At 39.5% G+C, this 23,696-nt stretch overlaps 1 protein-coding gene and 1 non-coding gene across 5 annotated transcripts in view; one reads left to right on the top strand and one right to left on the bottom strand.

Annotated features, from left to right (window-relative positions):
* LOC115209594 (protein mono-ADP-ribosyltransferase PARP14-like) overlaps nucleotides 1–12,098 on the top strand; it is a 140,928-nt gene extending 128,830 nt beyond the window's left edge. For all 4 annotated transcript variants that reach the window (XM_029778036.2, XM_036508678.1, XM_036508689.1 and 1 more), the window contains 3 exons: nucleotides 7,371–7,504; nucleotides 8,103–8,280; nucleotides 11,299–12,098. In XM_029778036.2, the coding sequence (XP_029633896.1) occupies nucleotides 7,371–7,504; nucleotides 8,103–8,280; nucleotides 11,299–11,576 (590 nt within the window). In that variant the 3' untranslated portion in view covers nucleotides 11,577–12,098. The remainder of the gene's footprint in view (nucleotides 1–7,370; nucleotides 7,505–8,102; nucleotides 8,281–11,298) is intronic.
* Nucleotides 12,099–19,202: 7,104 nt separating this feature from the next.
* Nucleotides 19,203–19,275, bottom strand: Trnat-ugu. Its single transcript has one exon. It is a non-coding gene; the product is annotated as a tRNA-Thr (tRNA).
* Nucleotides 19,276–23,696: the final 4,421 nt, after the last annotated feature.

Here is a 23,696-nt window from a genome sequence, read left to right on the forward strand (position 1 = left end):
CTCCAAACCTCTCTCTTTGCATCCTCATTTAGCACAAGTGAACCATCATCCATGCGAACACACTTCTCTCCTACCACATCATGATTCTCTCTCACACACTGTCTTGCAACACGAAATACCTCAAGTCTTTCATCCTAACGGCTCAGAACATTGGCAAATTTTTTCTTATCCGCTTCCCTTCTGGCTAAATAAACCTGTCTCCTAGCTTCCCTTCTGGCTGTCTGATACAATTCCCTGCTACCACCGTTCTTCCAGTCCTTCCAAGCCTGTCTCTTTGTCTAATAGCCCTGTCAACCACAGTGTTCCACCACCATGTTACTCTGGGTCGAGCTGGTACTTTGCTCCATCCACAGATCTTGTCAGTGGCTGTCAGCAGATTGTCCCGTAGAAATCTCCAGTTGTCTTCCACATTAAGTGAAGCTATATCCCCTTCTATTTCGTCAAAGGCTTCGAGTAGTATGTCTCTAAATCTCTGTCCATTTGCAGGATCTTTAAGCTTCCAGACCCTTCTCTTCCTAGCTGGTCTTCTTCTGGGCAACCATTTAGCTCTGATCCTGAAGTCGCTAACTACTAATCTATCTTGAGGAGTACATTCTTCGCCTGGAAAGGTTTTGGCATTTGTAAGCAGCCCTCTTTCCCTTTTTCTGGCAAGGATGTAGTCAATCTGGCTAGTATATATATATATATATATATATATGTACTTACCATTCGCTAGCTTCTGCACGCATTTTTTTTTCTCTCCTTGTTTCTCTCCGTGTTTCTTTTCTGTGTATCTTTCTGTCGAAGAGCGTAGGCTCGAAATGTAAAAGACTTGTTTTATTTATATTCCTGAGCGCCATACTAATACAATTGTTTGTTTGTTTTCCACCTGCCTTCGTCTTTTGTTTATTTTCATAAAGCTTCCCGTTATATATATACACATACGTACATACATACATACATACATACATATACACACACATATATATATATCTGATGCCATCATCATCATCATCATAATCTTTTAACATCTGTTTTCCATGCCAGAAATGGGTTGGATGGTTTGATATCGGTGCAAGAACTGTGTTGTGCTCTAATGTCTGCTTTGGAAGGAGTTCTTCACCACACCCGCAGCCCAACCTCACCTGCACTCCTACTACTACTACTACTACTACTAAACTATAGTAATCATTAGTAATTCAGTGTCCCTTGTTTAAACCCAAAAGTTTGCCAAAATATTCCTGTTTTTTATAAACTTTTAACAGAAAAAGGGTTCATCATCATCATCATCATCATCATCATTTAGCGTCCGTTTTCCATGCTAGCATGGGTTGGACGGTTCAACTGGGGTCTGGGGAGCCCGAAGGCTGCACCAGGCCAGTCAGATCTGGCAGTGTTTCTACAGCTGGATGCCCTTCCTAACGCCAACCACTCCGAGAGTGTAGTGGGTGATTTTATGTGCCACCGACACAGGTGCCAGACGAGGCTGGCGAACGGCCACGCTCGGATGGTGTTTTTATGTGCCACCGACACAGGAGCCAGACGAGGCTGGCAGACGGCCACGCTCGGATGGTGTTTTTATGTGCCACCGACACAGGTGCCAGACGAGGCTGGCGAATGGCCACGCTCGGATGGTGTTTTTATGTGCCACCGACACAGGAGCCAGATGAGGCTGGCGGACAGCCACGATCGGATGGTGTTTGTTACGTCCCCAAAGCACGGAGGCCAGTCTATGCGGTACTGGCTACGGCCACGTTCGGATGATTTTCTTTTGATTTTCACTTGCCTCAACAGGTCTTCACAAGTGTCACACACTTGCCTCAACAGGTCTCCACAAGTGTCACAACTTGCCTCTGCCTCAACAGGTCTTCACAAGTGTCACACACTTGCCTCAACAGGTCTTCACAAGTGTCATAAGAGGGAAGGTATGCACAGGTGGACTGACTACGTCGCCGGGTCTTCGGATGGTGTCTTTATGTGCCACCGACACAGGTGCCAGATGAGGCTGGCGAACGGCCATGATCGGATGGTGTTTGTTGTGCCCACAGCACGGAGGCCAGTCGATGCGGTACTGGCTACGGCCACGTTTGGGTGGTTTTCTTGTGTGCCACCGGCACTGGTACCACAAAGAATACAATTCCACTGATGTTCATCTATTTTGATTTGTTTTGATTTGATTTTCACTTGCCTCAACAGGTCTTCGTAAGTGTCACAAGAAGGAAGGTATGCACAGGAGGACTGACTATGTCCCAGGTAGGGGCCACGGGTTATGGCCTGACTAGTCTTGCCGGGTCTTCTCACGCACAGCATACTTCCATAGGTCTCGGTCTCTAGACATTTCCTTAGTGAGACCTAAAGTTCGAAGGTCGTGCTTCACCACCTCATCCCAGGTTTTCCTGGGTCTACCTCTTCCACAGGTTCCCTCAACTGCTAGGGTGTAGCACTTTTGCACACAACTATCTTCAGCCATTCTCATCACATGACCATACCAGCGCAAACGTCTCTCTTGCACACCACAACTGACGCTTCTTAGGTTCAACTTTTCTCTCAAGGAACTTACACTCTGACGATTATGAACACTGACATTACACATCCATCGGAGCATACTGGCTTCATTTCTTGCGAGCTTACGCATATCCTCAGCAGTCACGGCCCATGTTTCACTACCATGTAGCATGGCTGTACGTACACATGCATCATACAGTCTGCCTTTTACTCTGAGCGAGAGGCCTTTTGTCACCAGCAGGGGTAAGAGCTCTCTAAACTTTGCCCAGGCTATTCTTACTCTAGCAGTTACACTTTCAGCACACCCGCCCCCGCTACTGACTTGGTCTCCTAGGTAGCGGAAGCTATCAACTACTTCTAGTTTGTCTCCCTGGAACGTGGCAGAAGTTGGTCTCTGCACATTTCCAGTGTTTATTGCTCCTGAGCATTTGCCACAGACAAAAACTATTTTCCTAGTTAGCCTTCCTTTGACATTGCTGCACCTCTTATGTGTCCATAGCTTACACTTGGTGCATCTTATAGAGTTTCTACCTACACCTTTTTTACAGATCGAGCAGGGCCATCTACCTGAAGGCGTATGTGATTGATCTACCTTCCTACTTATCAGGACTTTGGTTTTGGCTAGGTTGATTCTAAGGCCCTTCGATTCTAATCCTTGTTTCCACACCTGAAACTTCTCCTCCAGTTCTGATAGTGACTCAGCAATTAGAGCAAGGTCATCAGCATAGAGGAGCTCCCAGGGGCAACCTGTCTTGAATTCCTCCGTTATTACCTGGAGGACTATGATAAATAGGAGGGGACTGAGGACTGAACCTTGGTGGACCCCAACCTCTACCCGGAATTCTTCACTGTACTCGTTGCCAACCCTCACCTTACTAGCAGCGTCTCTGTACATGGCTTGCACAGCTCTCACCAACCATTCTTCTATCCCTAGTTTCCTCATTGACCACCAGATAAGGGATCGGGGGACCCTGTCAAAGGCTTTCTCCAAGTCAACAAAAGCCAGGTACAAGGGCTTATCTTTGGCTAGGTATTTCTCCTGCAGCTGTCTTACCAGGAATATAGCATCAGTAGTACTTTTCCCTGGCACGAACCCAAACTGCATATCATCTAAGCTAACTCTCTCTCTAATTAGTTGGGCTATAACCCTCTCCGTAACCTTCATTACCTGATCCAGCAGCTTGATGCCCCTGTAGTTATTTGTCTCTAGGGCGTCGCCTTTACCTTTGTAGCAGTTGACTATTATGCTGCTACACCAGTCATTGGGTATGACCCCCTCGTGTATCACCTGGTTAACTATACGGGTGACTAAGCTATAGCCGACACCACCAGATATTTTGAGCATCTCTGCAGTAATTCCTGATGGGCCTGGGGCTTTCCCTGTTTTCATGCTTCTAATTGCCTTATCTACTAAGGAACTGTTAACTCGGATTGCTGGTCCCTCTGTTGGGTCGACATTCGGCAGACTCTCTTTATCCCATTCATTTTCTTCATTCAGCAACCTATCATAGTGGCGTCTCCAAGCCTCTCTCTTTGCATCCTCATTAAGCGCAAGTGAACCGTCATCCTTGCGAACACATTTCTCTCCTACCACGTCACGATTCTCTCTCACACACTGTCTTGCAACACGAAATACCTCAAGTCTTTCATCCTCACGACGCAGGACATTGGCAAATTTTTCCTTATCTGCCTCCCCTCTGGGTAGATAGACCTGTCTCCTGGCTTCCCTTCTGGCAGACTGATACACTTCCCTGCTACCACCGTTCTTCCAGTCCTTCCAAGCCTGTTTCTTTTGTCTAATAGCCCTGTCAACAATATTGTTCCACCACCACGTTATTTTGGGTCTTAAGGGGACTTTGCACCAGCCACAGATCTGGTCAGCGGCTTTTAGCAGGTTGTCCCTCAGAAGCGTCCAGTTGTCTTCTACCCCATGCGTAGCTATACTCCCTTCCATTTCGTCTAAGGCTTCAAATAACATATCTCTAAATCTCTGTCCATTCACAGGGTCTTTAAGCTTCCAGACCCTTCTTCTCCATGTTGGTCGTCTTCTAGTCGCCCTCTTAGTCCTGATCCTAAAGTCACTAACTACCAGTCTATGTTGTGGGGTGCATTCTTCACCTGGGAAGGTTTTGGCATTTATAAGCAGCCATCTTTCCCTTCTTCTGGCAAGGATGTAGTCGATTTGGCTAGTATGCCGGCCCGATCGGTAGGTGACCAGGTGGCTTGTCGGTTTCCTGAAGTTAGTGTTGCAAATCATAAGACTATTCGCATCGCAGAACTCCAGCAGCCTGGTTCCCTCCTCGTTGCGGGAACCATAACCATAGCCTCCATGCACGCCATGGAAGCCCCCAGCACATCGTCCAACATGCCCATTGAAGTCACCAGCCACAAAGAGAAGGTCCCTGTCGTTCGTCAATGATGTGGTCTGCAGTAGGGTGTCATAGAAACAGTCTTTCTGTCCATCAGGTAGCCCTGGCTGAGGGGCATAGGCCGATATAATAGTTGCTAAACTATGATGGAGCACTAATCTAATCTTAATTATTCTGTCACTTACTCTGACTACCTCGATTACCTTATCTACCCATTTTTCGGCGATAAGCATGCCCACACCCCCGACTCCGTCAGTATTCCCAGCCCAGAAAATCTTGTACCTCTGTCCTTTGCCTGTGAGGAACCTAGCAGAACCTCCTCTCCACCTCACTTCTTGAATGCAGCATATATCAACCCACCTCCGTTCAAGCAATTCAACTATCTCGCCAGATCTGCCTTTCAGTGTGCCAACGTTGAGGGTGCCAACCCTGAGGCTGTGGGTGGGGGTGGAAGTGGTATTGGTCCTAATAGCGTCATGGACCTGAAAAGAGAACTCACGTTTGGCAGTATTCATAGACAAACAATAGAACTTAAGTTCAAACCTCGTACACAACACTAAACATATCTTGCAATGACTGACCACTACCTTTTATGGAAGGAGGTGGGGGTGGCGTAAGACTTTGAAGTGTATAAGGGAGACAAGGATGAGAAAATTTAGGACTTCCTGTACCGGTGGTGGGGGTGGGAGGGCGGGTGCACCGCGAAAACCGGCCGGCAGCCATTCTTCCTTCCTTGGGAGAGAAATAGTTATTAGTATCTAAAAAATACCTAAATTTTGCCTAATCTATGGGAGAAGCGTGAACGATAAAGAGCTATAAATTATAAATGCATTTATTCTATATCTACGAGGCGTGAGACTGATCGATAAAATAAAATTAGGGGCAAGCTTTAAGATTAAATATATATTTAACACAAGACATGAGACAACGATATATAATTAAGATGAACTATAGGATTATATGTACATATAAAAAAAGACACAAGGCGTGAGGCTAAATTTCACAAGTCATAACAATAATACTAATAGAGATAAAACAGGGCTAACTAAAAGATCAGATCAGTTGCAGATAGTTAAGCAGGTACACGGGTTGAAATTAAATATAGATTGCTTAGCTTGGATTCATTTTTCGTATTTCGTATTTTTCGTAGGGAGTCGGATAACAGTTTGAATTCAAGTGAGGCCGTTAAAAACAGTCGCTGGTTTATATGCATATAGGGTGGCGGAGAAGGGGAGCCGAATGGCGATCGAAAGAGATATAAGACAATTGTAGAGGAACGAGGGTGGGGTCGTGGCCCGCCAAGAACCGGCCGGCAGCCATTCTTCCTTCCTTGGGAGAGAAATAGTTATTAGTATCTAAAAAATACCTAAATTTTGCCTAATCTATGGGAGAAGCGTGAACGATAAAGAGCTATAAATTATAAATGCATTTATTCTATATCTACGAGGCGTGAGACTGATCGATAAAATAAAATTAGGGGCAAGCTTTAAGATTAAATATATATTTAACACAAGACATGAGACAACAATATATAATTAAGATGAACTATAGGATTATATGTACATATAAAAAAAAGACACAAGGCGTGAGGCTAAATTTCACAACTCATAACAATAATACTAATAGAGATAAAACAGGGCTAACTAAAAGATCAGATCAGTTGCAGATAGTTAAGCAGGTACACGGGTTGAAATTAAATATAGATTGCTTAGCTTGGATTCATTTTTCGTAGGGAGTCGGATAACAGTTTGAATTCAAGTGAGGCCGTTAAAAACAGTCGCTGGTTTATATGCATATAGGGTGGCGGAGAAGGGGAGCCGAATGGCGATCGAAAGAGATATAAGACAATTGAAGAGGAACGAGGGTGGGGTCGTGGCCCGCCAAGAACCGGCCGGCAGCCATTCTTCCTTCCTTGGGAGAGAAATAGTTATTAGTATCTAAAAAATACCTAAATTTTGCCTAATCTATGGGAGAAGCGTGAACGATAAAGAGCTATAAATTATAAATGCATTTATTCTATATCTACGAGGCGTGAGACTGATCGATAAAATAAAATTAGGGGCAAGCTTTAAGATTAAATATATATTTAACACAAGACATGAGACAACGATATATAATTAAGATGAACTATAGAATTATATGTACATATAAAAAGACACAAGGCGTGAGGCTAAATTTCACAAGTCATAACAATAATACTAATAGAGATAAAACAGGGCTAACTAAAAGATCAGATCAGTTGCAGATAGTTAAGCAGGTACACGGGTTGAAATTAAATATAGATTGCTTAGCTTGGATTCATTTTTCGTATTTCGTATTTTTCGTAGGGAGTCGGATAACAGTTTGAATTCAAGTGAGGCCGTTAAAAACAGTCGCTGGTTTATATGCATATAGGGTGGCGGAGAAGGGGAGCCGAATGGCGATCGAAAGAGATATAAGACAATTGAAGAGGAACGAGGGTGGGGTCGTATAATTTTATTTTAATTCTGAAATATTTGATTTCTATTTGAACTTTAGAACCAATCCCAGATACATGGTCATCAATGGGAGACAAGGAATTAATTAAAATTGTTCGAGTCACAAATGGACCAGAATATGATGACATCCAGGCCACTTTCCATCGGAATTTGCTTTCCTATCATATAATCAAAGTTTGTATTTTTATTTCTGTTTATAAACAATATTTAATGATTTATTGTTAAAAGAAATGTTAAGAGACATTTTCTTTGTATAAAAGACTTAAATCTCATAGTATGAACCTATTTTGGGATGGTTCCATGCAATTTTGGATATTCACAAAAAAATCTTTGCTCAACAAAAATACCTCTGCTTTAACTTCTTGCACAGATCATTATTGATGGGTACATCTGCAGTGAGCTGAAAAACGTCAGAGCGGGCAACATGAGTAGTGGAGGAGTGTAGTCTTGTCTGACAGAAGTCGATATTGCATTTCTCTGGAAGACAGCAGAGCTGGCATTTGGAGGAGAAGGGGTGAATGTCATGCCAATGGCTGTATGGTGGAGAGATACTCATGGGGAAGACAGAGCATCATGGCAAGGGGCAAGATTGCAACACCATTTTGCAGCTAAACTATTGTGCCTTACCAAAATTTACAGTTGAATCAAAATTGGTATCAAATACAAAAGAAGAAAAAAGCAGATAGGGTTGGGGTTTTTTACCACAAACTTTATTTCCTTGTCAAAGAAGTGAATTGATTGTCTTTTCATAAATGTATTTTCCTTTCTACAGATTGAGAGAATTCAAAATAGAGCATTATACCAGAGATACCAATCATTGAAAAAACAATTTGAGGCAGAAAATCCAAAGATTACAAATGAAGTTGATGGCCTTTGGCATGGTACTGCTGAAGGATCTGTTGATAGAATAAATAAATATGGTTTCAACCGTAGCTATTGTGGTAAAAATGGTAAGTATATTCTAATCAACATCATCATCATCATCTACCCACCCTTCCTATTGTCCTGAGCTGGACAGTCACTCTCCACATTGATTGCTGTTTAGAATCCTTTCTCACACAGAGAGGATGTCATGTTGCTCACACATTCCATGTTTGGCATCGTTTCTACTGCCAGGTCCCCTTCCTAACATCTTCTGCTCTAGAGTAAACCAGGTGTATTTTATTATTTTGGAACCAACACTTTTATTTGGATTGGGAGGAAGGGTCTGTCCCCATCCATTAATGTTCCTCTTGAACCTTTGTAAATGAAGATAGGGCAGGAAAGATAAGAGAAGGGGTGGAATTCCAGAGGGATAATGTTATAGGAAGAAGGACTAGGTATAGTGGAGAGTCTGCAGGACTGGACAGAAATATCAACAAGCGAACACCAGGCCTAGCAATCACCATTCTGAGTTTGTCAATTCTAGATATACTGAGATAATCAATCCAGTGTTGTTAACTCTCATTGAAATATTCAATGTCTGCTATGGCCTAGAAATTGGTTAAGGGACATTTAATAACTGTACAGAAATCTGATAAACCAGCAGTGGTACCATCACAGAGGTAACTCCATTTAGATATCTCAAATGATCTTCTCTCACTGACTCTTTTATCATCTTTTGGAATTAGATTTTGATGTGTATGGTGAATATGGATATGGGGTGAGTAGAAGAGCGGGGTTCCACAAAATGCTACCCAAACAAGTTCAGTGGTAAATATTGGCAAGGGACAGGCTCTCCCAATGATAAAACATCATTTCCTGAAACCTGTTTGATGTCACATGGTGTCATGTGATGACAAAATGTCCTGGATTCAAAGAGATAAGCTCAATATCTCGTGTGACCACTATTATTGTTGATTACTGCCAGGCATCTTCTGCACATTGAATGCACCAAACGATTGATGAAAGCCATGGGGATAGCAGCTGACACTCTGTTAAAACTTGCAGTGAGTTGTCTCTGAGTTTTCGGTCTTGGACGGGTGTCATTTAGCCTTCTTAGGGGTTTCATCCCACAGGTGCTCTGTAGGGTTTGAGTCTGGACTGAAGCCAGTGTCTAGATGTTGATGTTGTTGGAGGAAGCCTGTTGTCAACCTGGCAGTATGGTCACGGGCATTGTTACGTCAGAACATGTAATTCCAACAACAGGCAAAGTATGGCACAATGTGAGGCCTTCAAATTTGGTCAATATAGCAAGCAGCATTTACTCCATTTCCTCAGCCTTCACCAATGTTTCGGAAGACCACCAGTTCAGGTTTTTGGTTGAGTGCAATCTTGCCCCTTGCCATGATGCTCTGTCTTCCCTATGAGTATCTCTCCACCATACAGCCATTGGCATGACATTCACCCCTTCTCCTCTAAATGCCAGAAATGCCAGCTCTGCTGTCTTCCAGAGAAATGCAATATCAACTTTTGTTAGACAAGACTACACTCTTCCACTACTCATGTTGCCCGCTCTGACGTTTTTGCAGCTCACTGCAGATGTACCCATCAATAATGATCTGTGCGGATGTGGATCCTAGCTGGACTTTGGTGAGTCAAATTGAAAGATCTCAGCACAAATGGGTCTGTGGTGAGTTCCTATGCTCTGCCTAGCTGATTCCATTGTCCTAAAGAATCAGTGCTGTCGGTGCTGATGACAGTCATGACGTGTTGTTGTAACCTTTGGTCGGCCACTGTGTGGATGATTATCCATGTTGTTTGTGGCACTATCTCATTCCCTCAGCCATTCAGTTGTCCAAATACTGCAGTTCAAGTCATTAGCAATGACCTATGGACGTTGACCAGTATGGAGACATCCGATGGTTTGCTCCCTCTGATTTCATGTCAGTCTTGTTATGCTTCCTACATTCGGGAAATGATGGACAGGCTGGAGAATTTTGGTGCCTTTTATACCCAATGAGTCAATGTTTTGACTCTGCATCATACTTTTCATAAAGATGGATTCGTTTTCATGAAAAGTGAGCGAATTTGAACCCTAAATGCAATCCTTGTGTTTTCAAAAGAGAGCAGTGTTGTGGGTCAGTGACATCTTCCTGATGTCAAATTACCTTGAATTGTGATAAAATCTATATAATCTCAATATCATGAAACAAATAATCTTTTACTGTGTGATGTGTTTATATATATATATATATCATCATCATCATCATCATCGTTTAACGTCCGTTTTCCGCACTAGCACGGATTGGACGGTTTGACCGGGGTCTGGGAAGCCAGGGGCTGCTCCAGGCTCCAGTCTGATCTGGCAGAGTTTCTACGGCTGGATGCCCTTCCTAACGCCAACCACTCCGCGAGTGGAGTGGGTGCTTTTTACATGCCACCTGCACAGGGGCCGGGGGGTCCGGCATCGGTCACGATCGGTTCGAGCTTTTCTAGAGTTGAGTTGGGGGGGGGTGCAGGTAATATAGGGAAGCATCAGTGGGGGGAAAGGTTGGGGTAAGGAGGAACGATGACAGGGAAGGGTTGGTGCAGGTTCGTAAAAAAAAAAAAACGTAGGATATCACGAGGCGGGGAGGGGACTGGAAGGAGATAGTCGGATTGAGGCAGTGACAGATTCAAAACAGGAGGTAACGTAAGATCAGTGGGGCAGTTAATGAGCTGCGGTGCTAGCAGCTTGTCTTGGTGGGGGAAGGGTAGTACAGTGAAAGCATGTGAGAAGGAGGGGTAGGAGGGAGAGACACACGTAATGGTGGTGGGGGAGGAGGAGGGAAGAGGGCATATCCGGTATAGATGGTGAGAACAGTGTTCACCGGTATTGGTGGTGGGGGTGAGAACGTGGTGGGAGGGCGGGGGCACCGCCAAATGGTGGAAAGATGGAATTAAGGATTGAAGGTAACCTTAAAGGGTTAAATTTCGTAGAGAAAGATAGGAAAAACAAAGCAAGTTACTGTATGAGTTCAGACATTTAACAATATATATATACATATATATATATATATATGCATACATACATATATATATATATGGTTTTTTTTTATTATTCTTAGGCACACGTGGTGAAGGTGTTTATTTTTCCAAAAAGATCCGATATTCTGCAGATGATAACTATTCTCCTCCTGACCATCACAAAATAAAGACAATATACAAATGCAGTGTTCTTGTGGGAAGAATGACGCAAGGACGCCAGGGATTAAAGGTTTTACAGGATCCTTACAATTCTGCTGTTGATGATATTCAAAGACCCGATATTTATGTTACTTTTGATGACTCTCAAGCATATCCTAATTATTTGATTACATTCTCTAAGGCTTTAGTAACACTTTGAGTTGAGATTTGTAATTCTAAAAGTATTCAAATGTTTAACACTAAAACTTCAATTTTGTAACACTTAAAACTATTTGAATTTTTAAAACTAATGCTGTTCAAATTTGCAACTGTAAAATTATTCAGATTTGTAACGTTAAAACTATTAAAACTTGTATCACTACCACTATTCAAATTTGTAACACTAAAATTATTCAAATTTGTCACAGTGAAACTATTCAAATTTGTAACAGTAAAATTATTCAAATTTGTAACAGTGAAACTATTCAAATTTGTAACAGTAAAATTATTCAATTTTGTAACAGTGAAACTATTCAAATTTGTAACAGTAAAATTATTCAAATTTGTAACAGTGAAACTATTCAAATTTGTAACAGTAAAATTATTCAGATTTTTGACACTAAAACAATTGAATATATTTTAACATTTTCTTTTTTGTTACATTAGATGTAATTATTGCTTAAAATAAAATGAAGGCTGCAGGTTCAAATCCAGTCAAAGTTTATTATTTTGTATTATATTTTTTAAAAATAAGTATAAACCGGTTTTGTGACTGGGAAGAAACTGTCCACTGATTTTGGAAATGTGATTCTAAGAAGAATAAAATTCCTTTACACTTACCAAAACCCCATCCATATGATCAAGTAGAACCCAACTGGTACATATTGAATGCCTGTTATCAGAGAAAATTGGTGGAAAACCTGTGGAGTATTCATACTTAGCATTTTGGAGTGAAATCACCAGACGATGGCCAACCTCCTGGTGGTATAATACGGGATATTATTGGGATACACGACACTGTTGCCGTTACTTTCACCATCTTTCTTGGAATTCTCAAGTAATATCATGGAAAATGCAGGTTAATTCTCAAAGCATGATCATCGGTTAACGTCCATTTTCCATGCTAGCATGGGTTGGACAATTTGACTAACGACTGGTGTACCAGATGGCTGCACCAGGTTCCAATCTTGATCTGGCAGAATTTCTACAGCCGGATGCCCTTCCTAATGCCAACCACTCCAAGAGTATAGTGGGTGCTTTTTACGTACCACCGGCATGAGAGCCAGTCAGGCGGTACTGGCAACAGCCACGCTCAAATGGTGTTTTTTACATGCCACCTGCACAGGAGTCAGTCCAGTGGTACTGGCAATGATCATGCTCGAATGGTGCTTTTTATGTGCCACCGGCATGGAAGCCAGTTAGCTACTCTGGCAATGATCATGTTCGGATGGTGCTCCACTAGCACGGATGCCAGTCATCGAATTTGATTTCGATTTCACTTGTCTCAACAAGGTCTTCGCAAGCAGAGTTTAGTGTCCAATGCAGGAAAGGTACGCATAAGCGGGCCGGTTACACCCCTGGCATAGGCCACAAGGTTATGGACTTATTTGGCTTGCCGGGTCTTCTCAAGCACAGCATATTTCCAAAAGTCTCAGTTGCTAGTCATTGCCTAGGTGCGACCTAAAGTTCAAAGGTCGTGCTTCACCAGCTCATCCCAGGTCTTCCTGGGTCTACCTCTTCCACAGGTTCCCTCAACCACTAGGGTGTGGCACTTTTTCACAAAACTATCTTCATCCATTCTCGCCACATAACCATACCAGCGCAAACATCTCTCTTGTACACCACATCTGATGCTTCTTAGATCCAACTTTGCTCTCAGGGTACTTACACTCAGTTGAGTATGCACACTGACATTACACATCCATCGGAGCATACTGGCTTCATTCCTTGCGAGCTTACACATGTCCTCAGCAGTCACGACTCCTGTTTCACTGCCATGTAGCCTGGCTGTTCGTACGCATGCATCATACAGTCTGCCTTTTACTCTAAGCGAGAGGCCCTTTGTCACCAGCGGAGCTCTCTGAACTTTGCCCAAGCTATTCTTATTCTTGCAGCTACACTTTCAGCGCACCCTCCCCCACTACTGACTTGGTCACCTAGGTAATGGAAGCTATCAACTACTTCTAGTTTTTCTCCCTGGAATGTGGCGGAAGCTGTTCTCTGCACATTTTCAGTTTTTATTGCTCCTGAGCATCTGCCACATACAAAAACTATCTTCCCAGTTATCCTTCCTTTGATATTACTGCACTACTTATGTGTCCATAGCTTACAGTGGGTACATCTTATAGAGTTTCTACATACGCCTTTTCTACAGATCAAGCAGAGCAATCTACCTGAAGGGATTTGTGGTTTGTGAGCCTTCCTACTTATTAGGACTTTGGTTTTAGCTAGGTTGACTCTAAGGCCCTTTGATTCTAATCCTTGTTTATACAGGTGACTAGACTATAGCCGACACTGCCAGATATTTTACGCATCTCTGCAGTGATTCCTGATGGGTCTGGGGCTTTCGCTGTCTTCATACTCTTAATTGCTTTATCTACCTAGGTATAGCTGGTCCCTCTGTTGGGTCGACATTCGGCAGACCCTCTTTCTCCCATTCATTCTCTTTATTCATTCTCTTTATTCAGCAACCTTTCATAGTGGCGTTTCCAAACCTCTCTCTTTGCAGCTTCATTTAGTGCAAGAGAACCACCATTCATGCGAACACATTTCTCTCCTACAACATCACGATTCTCTCTCACACACTGTCTTGCAACACAAAATACCTCAAGTCTTTGGTCCTCATGGCACAGAACATTGGCAAATTTTTTTCTTATCTGCTTCCCCTCTGGCTAAATAAACCTGTCTCCTAGTTTCCCTTCTGGCAGTCTGATACGATCCCCTGCTCCCACTATTCTTCCAGTCCTTCCAAGCCTGTTTCTTTTCCTTAATGGCCCTGTCTACAATATTGTTTCACCACCACGTTACCTTGGGTCAGAATGGGACTTTGTACCATCCACAGATCTGGTCAGTGGCCCTCAGCAGTTTGTCCCGTAGAAACCTCCAGTTGTCTTCTACGTGTGAAGCTACATCCCCTTCTATTTTATCAAAGGCTTTGAGTAATATGTCTCTAAATCTCTGTCCATTTGCATGATCTTTAAGCTTCCAGACCCTTCTCCTCCATACTGGTCTTCTGGGCATCCACTTAGCCCTGATCCTGAAGTCATTAACTACCAGTCTATGTTGTGGGGTACATTCTTTGCCTGGGAAGATTTTGACATTTATAAGTAGCCATCTTACTTGTTTCCTGGTGAGGATATCAATTTGGCTAGTGTGTCTGCCAGAACAGTAGGTGACTAGGTGACTGGCAGGTTTTCTAAAGTTAGTATTGCAAACCATAAGATCATTTGCATCACAGAACTCCAGCAGCCTGGTTCCCTCCTCGTTGCAGGAGCCAAAACCGTAGCCTCCACGTATGCCATGGAAGCCTCCGGAATGATGTCCAACATGTCCATTGAAGTCACCAGCCACAAAGAGAAGGTCCCTGTCATTCGTCAACACGGTCTTTCTGTCCATCGGGTAGCCCTGGCTGAGGGGTAAAGGCCGAGATGATGGTTACTAACCCATGATGAAGCATTAATCTAATCTTAAGTATTCTGTCGCATCCTCTGACTACCTCAGTTACCTTATCTAACCATTTTCCTGCAAAAAGTATACCCATGCCCCTGATCCCATCAGTGTTCCCTACCCAGAAAATCTTGTACCTGTGTTCTTTGCCTGTGAGGTACCTAGCAGAACCTCCTCTCCACCTTACTTCTTGGATGCAGCACATATCGACACATCTCCGTTCAAGCATCTCAGCAATCTCATCAGACCTACCTTTCAGTGTGCCAACATTGAGAGTGTCAATCCTGAGGGTGTGGGAGGTATGGGCCCTAGAGACCCTGGGACGGGGGACAGTAGCGTCATGTACCTGAAATAAGAGCTCGCATTTGGCAGAATTCATAAGCAAACAATAGCCTTGAGTTCAACCTGCATACACTACCCTTTCATATTTTTGCACTATATGGTCACTACCTTATATAGTAGGGGTGGGGATGGCGTAAAGCCTTTAAAAGTGTTCATGGGAGACAAACAAAGGATGGCAAAAAATAGGGACTTCTGGTACAGGTTGATGGGGTGGAAGGGTGGGTGCACTGCGAACTAGCAAACATGGATGAGAGCACCTCCTGCATACATATTCTTTCGGTGGAGGTATTGAAAATCGAGTAGGGGAATCCGAGTACGTGCGCTAGTTTATGTATGGTGGTGGAGGAAGTAGGAAGTCTTGGCGAGGCGAGTGGTACTTGAAAGAGAGAGAGAGAGACACACACACACAGACAGAGTGAAGCCGAGAGACAGAGAGAGAGGGTGGGTAGAGATGTTCAGAACACGAGGGAGAAAAAATATTCTTTTGGGATTTGTGTGGCATAGTTAATTAAACAAGACAGCAAATGTTGATAATAGTAAAATAGAATTGAAGAATCTGAGAGCCAGTCTAAGACAAAATTAGAGAAATAAGTGACTGTGTGATAGACTTTCATAGATGAATGAATGAATACGTTGCGGTTAAAGAATTGCTTGAACTAAGGTTATCTTAAAGGCAAAAACAGGGAGGACGAAACTATTGAAACTATATTTACATGTCTACATGGTAATGAAATAGGCAGAATAATGAAAAGAACTAACAAGGGGTTTATGATTTGTGCAGAAATAGAAGAGTAAGTGACGAGGTTGAACAGACAAAACTTCTTATCTGAGCATCTTCTGCAATTCGTATTTTTTCGCCGAGGTACTGAAATCAAGTAAACGTCATTTTGCAAATCCAGTACAGCTTCCATGTTGCAAATTACAATACATACATATACAAGCAAAAGGACCTGGTTTCACTTGGGTTATAAACTTATAGCCTTAACACAGATTGATAGATAGATAGATAGATAGATAGGTAGATAGATAATGATTGATACAGCAGCATAACTACAGATGCTAAAATAATTTTATCATGAAGAACATTTTAGTACTGGTTTCAGCCTTTTCGACTTTTTCAACTTACAGTAAAGCATGAAAAACAATTGAATTGTGGAAAAATTAAATGAAATGTTTTAAAAAATATTTCTCTAGTTTCAAATGCAAGAGACATTTTCCTTCTTTTTCTTTCTGTCTGCATGTCTCTCTTTTTTACTCTTGTGAGGGCTTGGTTACAGGTAGTAGGTAGTAGCAGTCCTAAAAGAATATTTGATATGAGTTCTTGGTTTTGATTGTTTAAGCAGCAGTAGTAGCTGAGAAAGGGGGCAGCAAAAAGAAGAAAAAGAATAATATTAATAATCAAAATGCGGGAGTGGTATGACAGTAGTAGGATGTTGGTAGGATCCTTTTGAATGGTCAAGTGACCCAAAAGTGACCAGTTGTGGTTGTAATAGTAGTTATTGGAATTGTTCTGAATAAATTCATGGGTAGTGACTTCAGAATATATCGTTTTTAATACTTGCGTGGGTATTATTCTAAGGCCCTTGTAATTGTGTCATTTGTGGTGGACGCATTAAAAAGGGGTTTACATTTTGTGAAAAAATATGACTCTTTGCTAATGCGCTGATTACAAGTTGCATCGTCCCCGAATTTATTGAGGGAAAAAATTCTGAAGCTTGGTTGTTTGTTAGTGGTGCAAATGTCGATTTGTTCGCTGAATACGATTTTTCTGTGTATTTCCGAATTCTGATGTGAGACCTAAGTAGAGCCATCCTTTGATGTAAACTGTTTTTGGTTTGTCCTATGTATTGCTTTTGACAACCTGAACAAGTTAATATATATTTTAGGTTTTCTGAAGCATATGTGAAGTTTTTCACTGTAAAACATTGGCTCTGTTTGAAAGAGAACTTCAATCTTTCAACTGAAAAACAAAAAGTTAAATTCTGGTCATATGTATCCATGAAAGGCACAACTTTATGGACAGCTCGTCAGACTCTATAGAAAGACAAAAAAATGAAGACCTCCTACGCAGACGAGGTAATGCTCAGAAATCAAAATTTAAGGCCGAACATATAAAAACGTTAATGTGAACAGGTTATCTCCCCTGGCCCAGAGGATTTTTAAAAACCCTTACAAGGCTCCAAAAGGTTAACCAGCAAATGGGATGAACCAATTTTCCAATAGGTAGCGCTTGAAATGGACACAGAGAAAACTTCTTTACGATTATTAAATGCGCCAATTTTAGCATAGTCCTTAAGAATTTTGTTTCTCTCTGGGGAAGAGGCAGGCCTAGGTTTACACATTCAATATTGTATACTTTTATCTATCCATTTCTAAAGAGTTGTTGATGAAGGCACTTACCTTTGCTAAGGGTTTCACAGGTATTAGTGATAGTTTTATTAACGTTATTAATGTATGCCAGGAAGACCGGTACTGTCTAGCAAACATTCAACATAGGTCAAACAATCTGACCCTGAAGGCTCCTCCAATGTGGCTATGATAGCCTATGAAATGCAAAAGCAGAAATTTGATCTACTGTATTAAATGCCCGAATAGCAAGGAACTATTTATAGGTGAGACCAGGAATGCATTATCGGAATGCTCAGGAGTTCACAGACAACAAATCTGGAACACCGATGCTTGCCAAATTCTATTGAGTGAACACAGAAACATGTGGTCAGAACATGTTTATAATTTTTCCTTTCTACAAACTACATGACACATGAGGTTGGAAGAAAGCTAAAAGAAAAATGGTTTAAAACTTTCACGCTCGTTCTGAATGGAAATAACAGTAATAATTTGTTGTTAACCAGTTAATCATATGGATTAAAAAATATCTTTAACAGGCGTAGGAGTGTGGCAAGTAGCTTGCTTACCAACCACATGGTTCCCGGTTCAGTCCCACTGCGTGGTTCCTTGGGCAAGTGTCTTCTACTATAGACTCGGGCCAACCAAAGCCTTGTGAGTGGATTTGGTAGATGGAAACTGGAAGAAGCCTGTCGTATGTATATGTGTGTATATGTTTGTGTGTCTTTGTTTGTTCCCCCCAACATCGCTTGACAACTGATGCTGATGTGTTTACGTCCCCGTAATTTAGTGGTTTGACAAAAATGACAGATAGAATAAGTACTAGGCTTACAAAGAATAAGTCCTGGGGTCGATTTGCTCGACTAAAGGCGGTGCTCCTGCATGGCTACAGTCAAATGACTGAAAAAAGTAAAAGAGTATATGAATATAAACAAATTACAAAACATTGGCATACCTGGCAAACCATGATGCATGCAGATTGATCAAAACGGTATTCCAAAAATTCAGCTTGTGGGAGCACTCGAAGAGGTACTACAGTTGTCAAGAACTCAACTGTCAGTTAAATACATTTGAAATCTGATGATTACTACGAACGTAAAAAAGCACTAATTGAACTTGACAAAATATTTTTAATGTTAAAATACCATAATAAAAAAACATGAAAACTAGACCATGTTTTAATTTTATTCAACTGTTTTATATATCATCATCATCATCGTTTAACGTCCGTTTTCCACGCTAGCACGGGTTGGACGGTTCGACTGGGGTCTGGGGAGCCAGGGGCTGCTCCAGGCTGATCTGGCAGTGTTTCTACAGCTGGATGCCTTTCCTAACGCCAACCACTCCGCGAGTGTAGTGGGTGCTTTTTACGTGCCACCTGCACAGGTGCCAGAGGGGTCTGGCATCGGCCACGATCGGTTGGTGCTTTTTATGTGCCACCGGCACAGAAGCCAGTCGAGGCGGGGCTGGCATCGGCAAAATGTGTAACAGAAGCCCCCAGTGAAGATCGAACTCACGACCCCTGGTTTACAAGACCAGTGCTCTAACCACTGAGCTATGGAGGCAATATATATGTATGTATGTATATATGTATATATATATGTGTGTGTGTGTAGAAGTTTGAAAAGTAACACACGTTGATATATGTATAAGGAAAATAAGACAAGTTATAAAAAGGTAAAATAATTTTATCATGAAGTACATTTTAGTACAGGTCTCCATCTTTTCAACTTTTTCAACTAAGAGTAAAATAAAATTAAATTGAAGAAAAAGCTAAGTAAAATGTTTTGTAAATATTTCGAAAGTCTTAAAACAGTCTGTCTGTCTCTCTCTCAGTCTCTTCCTTTGTGAAATATTGATGGGTGGTAGCAAATTTGAAGAAATAATTTTACAAGTACACGAATTGATGGTTTAAGCAGGAGCAGCTGAGAGAGGAAAAGAATAAATAATTAAGATTCAGTTGAATTAGGTACTTAAATTGAGGTACCAAGCTGGTTCAATAAAGTCCATGCAGCTCAAAGGTGAATAAAAAGCAAATATGTAACAAGGATGTACTGGTATCAGTGCATTACATCTGTTTCAAGTGGCTGCATTTAATCGATCAATGAAAACGTTGCACCACTTTGAAATAAACCACTCTCCTTGGACGCGTTATTTCTTTAGGAAATTTTCATTGGGACCAGAGAATAAAATAATTACATTGATTTTTCTTCCTATTTCATCTGCAAAGATTCTTATGTTGCTGTGCTGGAACGAAAACAATTGCAGCGTGGAAGGTGTTTGTAAGCCAGTTAAGAAACACACAAAAGCCGTTCGATTCACTTCAACATTTAAGTTTAATTTGTCAAAATATTTTTGTCACTAAAGTCCACGACCTGTTCACTGACAAAAATCCGTGCTGCACGGATTTATATACATGAAATTAAATTATTAATTTATTTATTTATTTAATAAACATTTAAGTTAAATCTTATTCTAATTAAGTAGTACATACTAAAAAAATACTTTATGCTAAGTTATATACATAATACTAGTACAAGCTCTGAATATTAGAATTAAAAATAGAAAATGGTTCAAATATATTCACACCTATTATATAAACCTACTATATTATTAATTTATATATAGTATATATAGATTTAATATTACAATCACTAATAGAATTAACCAAAATATCAATCAATATTAAACTTATTTATTTAAATGTAATACTGCATAACAAATAAACCTCCTAACTATTAAATAATATAATGTCTTACAAAAAGTTTCTGAAAGTAAATTATATGTAATACGTTAAATCACATTATAAAAATAATAATAAATTAAATAGATATACGTATCGTAACTAATAATTATCAAGAAATTTATATATGAATTAATATTTTAACAATAATAATAATAATAATCCAACATAGTACAATTCAAAAATTAAATAATATTGTTAAATAAAAAACGTTACTTATCTTATCGATGAATATTATATAACTGAATTTTAAACGTAAAATTGTAGGTCTTAGCATTTATAAGAAATTAAACTCGTGAAGACGTTGTGTAAAAAGATAGAATAAATTTATTAATGAAAATGACGAAAAATATTTAAGCTTCTAGAATCAAAGAATAAGAAAACAACAAAATTATAAATGACTATTTACTATAAATTAAATTCCAAATAATTATTACATAAAATATACATATAATATTAAATTAATTTATATTAATATAATTAATGGATCTCAATAAAATTATATCATCATCATCATCATCATCATTTAGCGTCTGCTTTCCATGCTACCATGGGTTGGACGGTTCAACTGGGGTCTGGGAAGCCAGAAGGCTGCACCAGGCTCCAGTCTGATCTGGCAAAGTTTCTACAGCTACATGCCCTTCCTAATGCCAACCACCCCGTGAGTGTAGTGGGTGCTTTTTACGTGCCACACGAGGTTGGCAAACGGCCACGATCGGATGGTGCTTTTTACGTGCCACCGGCACGGGAGCCAGACAAGGCTGGCAACGGCCACAATCGGATGGTGCTTTTTACGTGCCACCGATACGAGGCCAGTCGGGGCGGCGCTAGCAACGGCCACGTTCGGATAGTTCTCTTACGTACCACCAGCACTGGTATCACAGCTACAATTTCCATTGATGTTGATCGATTTTGATTTTGATTTTCTCTTGCCTCAACAGGTCTTCACAAGTAGAGTTTTGTGTCCCAAGAAGGAAAGGTATGCATAATTGGACTGGCTACATTCCAGGTAGAGGCCATGGGTTATGGTCTCACTTGTCCTGCTGGGTCTTCTCACGCACAGCATACTTCCAAAGGTCTTGGTCTCTAGTCATTTCCTCAGTGAGACCTAAAGTTCGAAGGTCGTGCTTCACCACCTCGTCCCAGGTCTTCCTGGGTCTGCCTCTTCCACAGGTTCCCTTAAACGCTAAGGTGTGGCACTTTTTTACACAACTATCTTCATCCATTCTCGCCACATGACCATACCAGCGCAAACGTCTCTCTTGCACACCACAACTGATGCTTCTCAGGTCCAACTTTTCTCTCAAGGTACTTGCACTCTGTCAAGTATGAACACTGACATTACATTATTATATATGATAATTTATTTATTAAGAAATATCCAAGTTTAGAATTATTCAATATATTAATATAACATATAATAACATACTAATTTATACACTAATACTACTAAATTATATCTACAAGAAATAAGTAGCATAAAATAAAATAAGGTTTTATATAAATGGACAATTAGCTAAACATATCATATAGGTAAATAAATTTATATTTGCTTTTAATTTTATATGACTATTTACTATAAATTGAAGTTCAAATAATTATTAAGTAAAATATATCTATATTATATTTAAATTAATTTATATTACTATATTTTGATAAATTTATATAATCATTTATTTATTAGCTAAACCTATTATATAGGTAATTTAATTTATGCTTACATTTAATTTTATGCTCATCCAATGAATTTAGCAATACATATTTATTACTAAATAATATTTCCTTAAATTCATTATTACAGAATAAACAAGAATTACTCTCTATACAATAAGATTTTGCCTTGCAAATTTTCTCCCAAGTTTATTTATATTTAATACATTTAGATTTAAGTTCCCAAATATATTTACTGAGGCCTGTTGAATTTATTAGATTTCTATTCCTAGAAGAATACATATGTTGAGCTACTCTTAATTTAATTTTATTCGAAGTCCACCCTATATAAATAGCGTTTAAATTATAATCATTCAAATTATTATCATCCACTAAAGTTACCATACATTTACAAACTACATTATCCAAATTACAATTATTATAAATTTAAATGTAGCCTTATCTCTACATGTACAATAAATTATATCATGGTCTTTATTATTATTATTATTATTGGAATCATTATCTAATTTATTTTTGTAGAATTAATTTAATTTAAATTTATTAAAGGAAGGAATAATATTACCAACAGTATTAGTAATTTAATACCCAACACAAAAATTATTGTTAGAAAAAATGTTTTAATATTTTTTATTATCCCTAATGAATATGTCAATTATATTTAAAAAATTTTTAATAACATTTGTTTTTACCTTATTTTTCATATTATTATTATTATATTTTTTGTAATATTATTAAATTTATTATCATCAATAATTGAATAAAATTTCATCTTATTTTATTTTTATTTTTACTTATATGATTATTAATATTTTTATTTTCATTTTTTTATCCATTATTAAATATATGTTTTATATTATCAAAATACCTATTATTATTAAGACCATAGTTACCTAAATAAAACTTATCATAATTCAGATAATTAGGTTTATCATTATAAAAATCATTTATATTAGACTCCTTCAAATTATAATTATGTTTACAAGTATTAAAGAATTTAATATTATTATTATTATATACTGCTTCATGCAGGGCTTTATTATAATAAGGTGCATTTTTATTTAAAATCTCTATATCATAAGAAGGTAATGATATTCTTTTACCTACATTATTTATCAATGATTTTTTAACAGAAGTTGGATGATTACTATAAGCATTAATATATCTAAGATTTTCATTAATTTTATGGAATGGTTGGGTTTTGCCCGTTATTAAATTAAAATTAACATCTAAATAATTAACATCTAAATAATTAACATCTAAATAATTAACATTATAATTCTCATTATAAATAGTAATCTTTTAAAGAAATTACAAAGTTTCTTGTATAATTCAAATTTTCTATTTGTACAATTCTTAGTCAATAATAAAAGGTCATCCCTATATAAACCACCCTCCAATTTTAAATTTTCTAATTGAAGTTCTCATAATAAATAAATACCTACTAAATCAGTAGCCTATGCAGAATCTGGTGCCCCCATAGGTATATCAAAACAGTTCCTAGTATCCTTCCTCACCCATAATGACTACACGAAACGCGTGTAGTCATCTTACCAAATATATACGCTTTAT

Source organism: Octopus sinensis, linkage group LG1 (genome assembly GCF_006345805.1).
Source record: "Octopus sinensis linkage group LG1, ASM634580v1, whole genome shotgun sequence".
NCBI classification, from domain to species: Eukaryota; Metazoa; Mollusca; class Cephalopoda; order Octopoda; family Octopodidae; genus Octopus; species Octopus sinensis.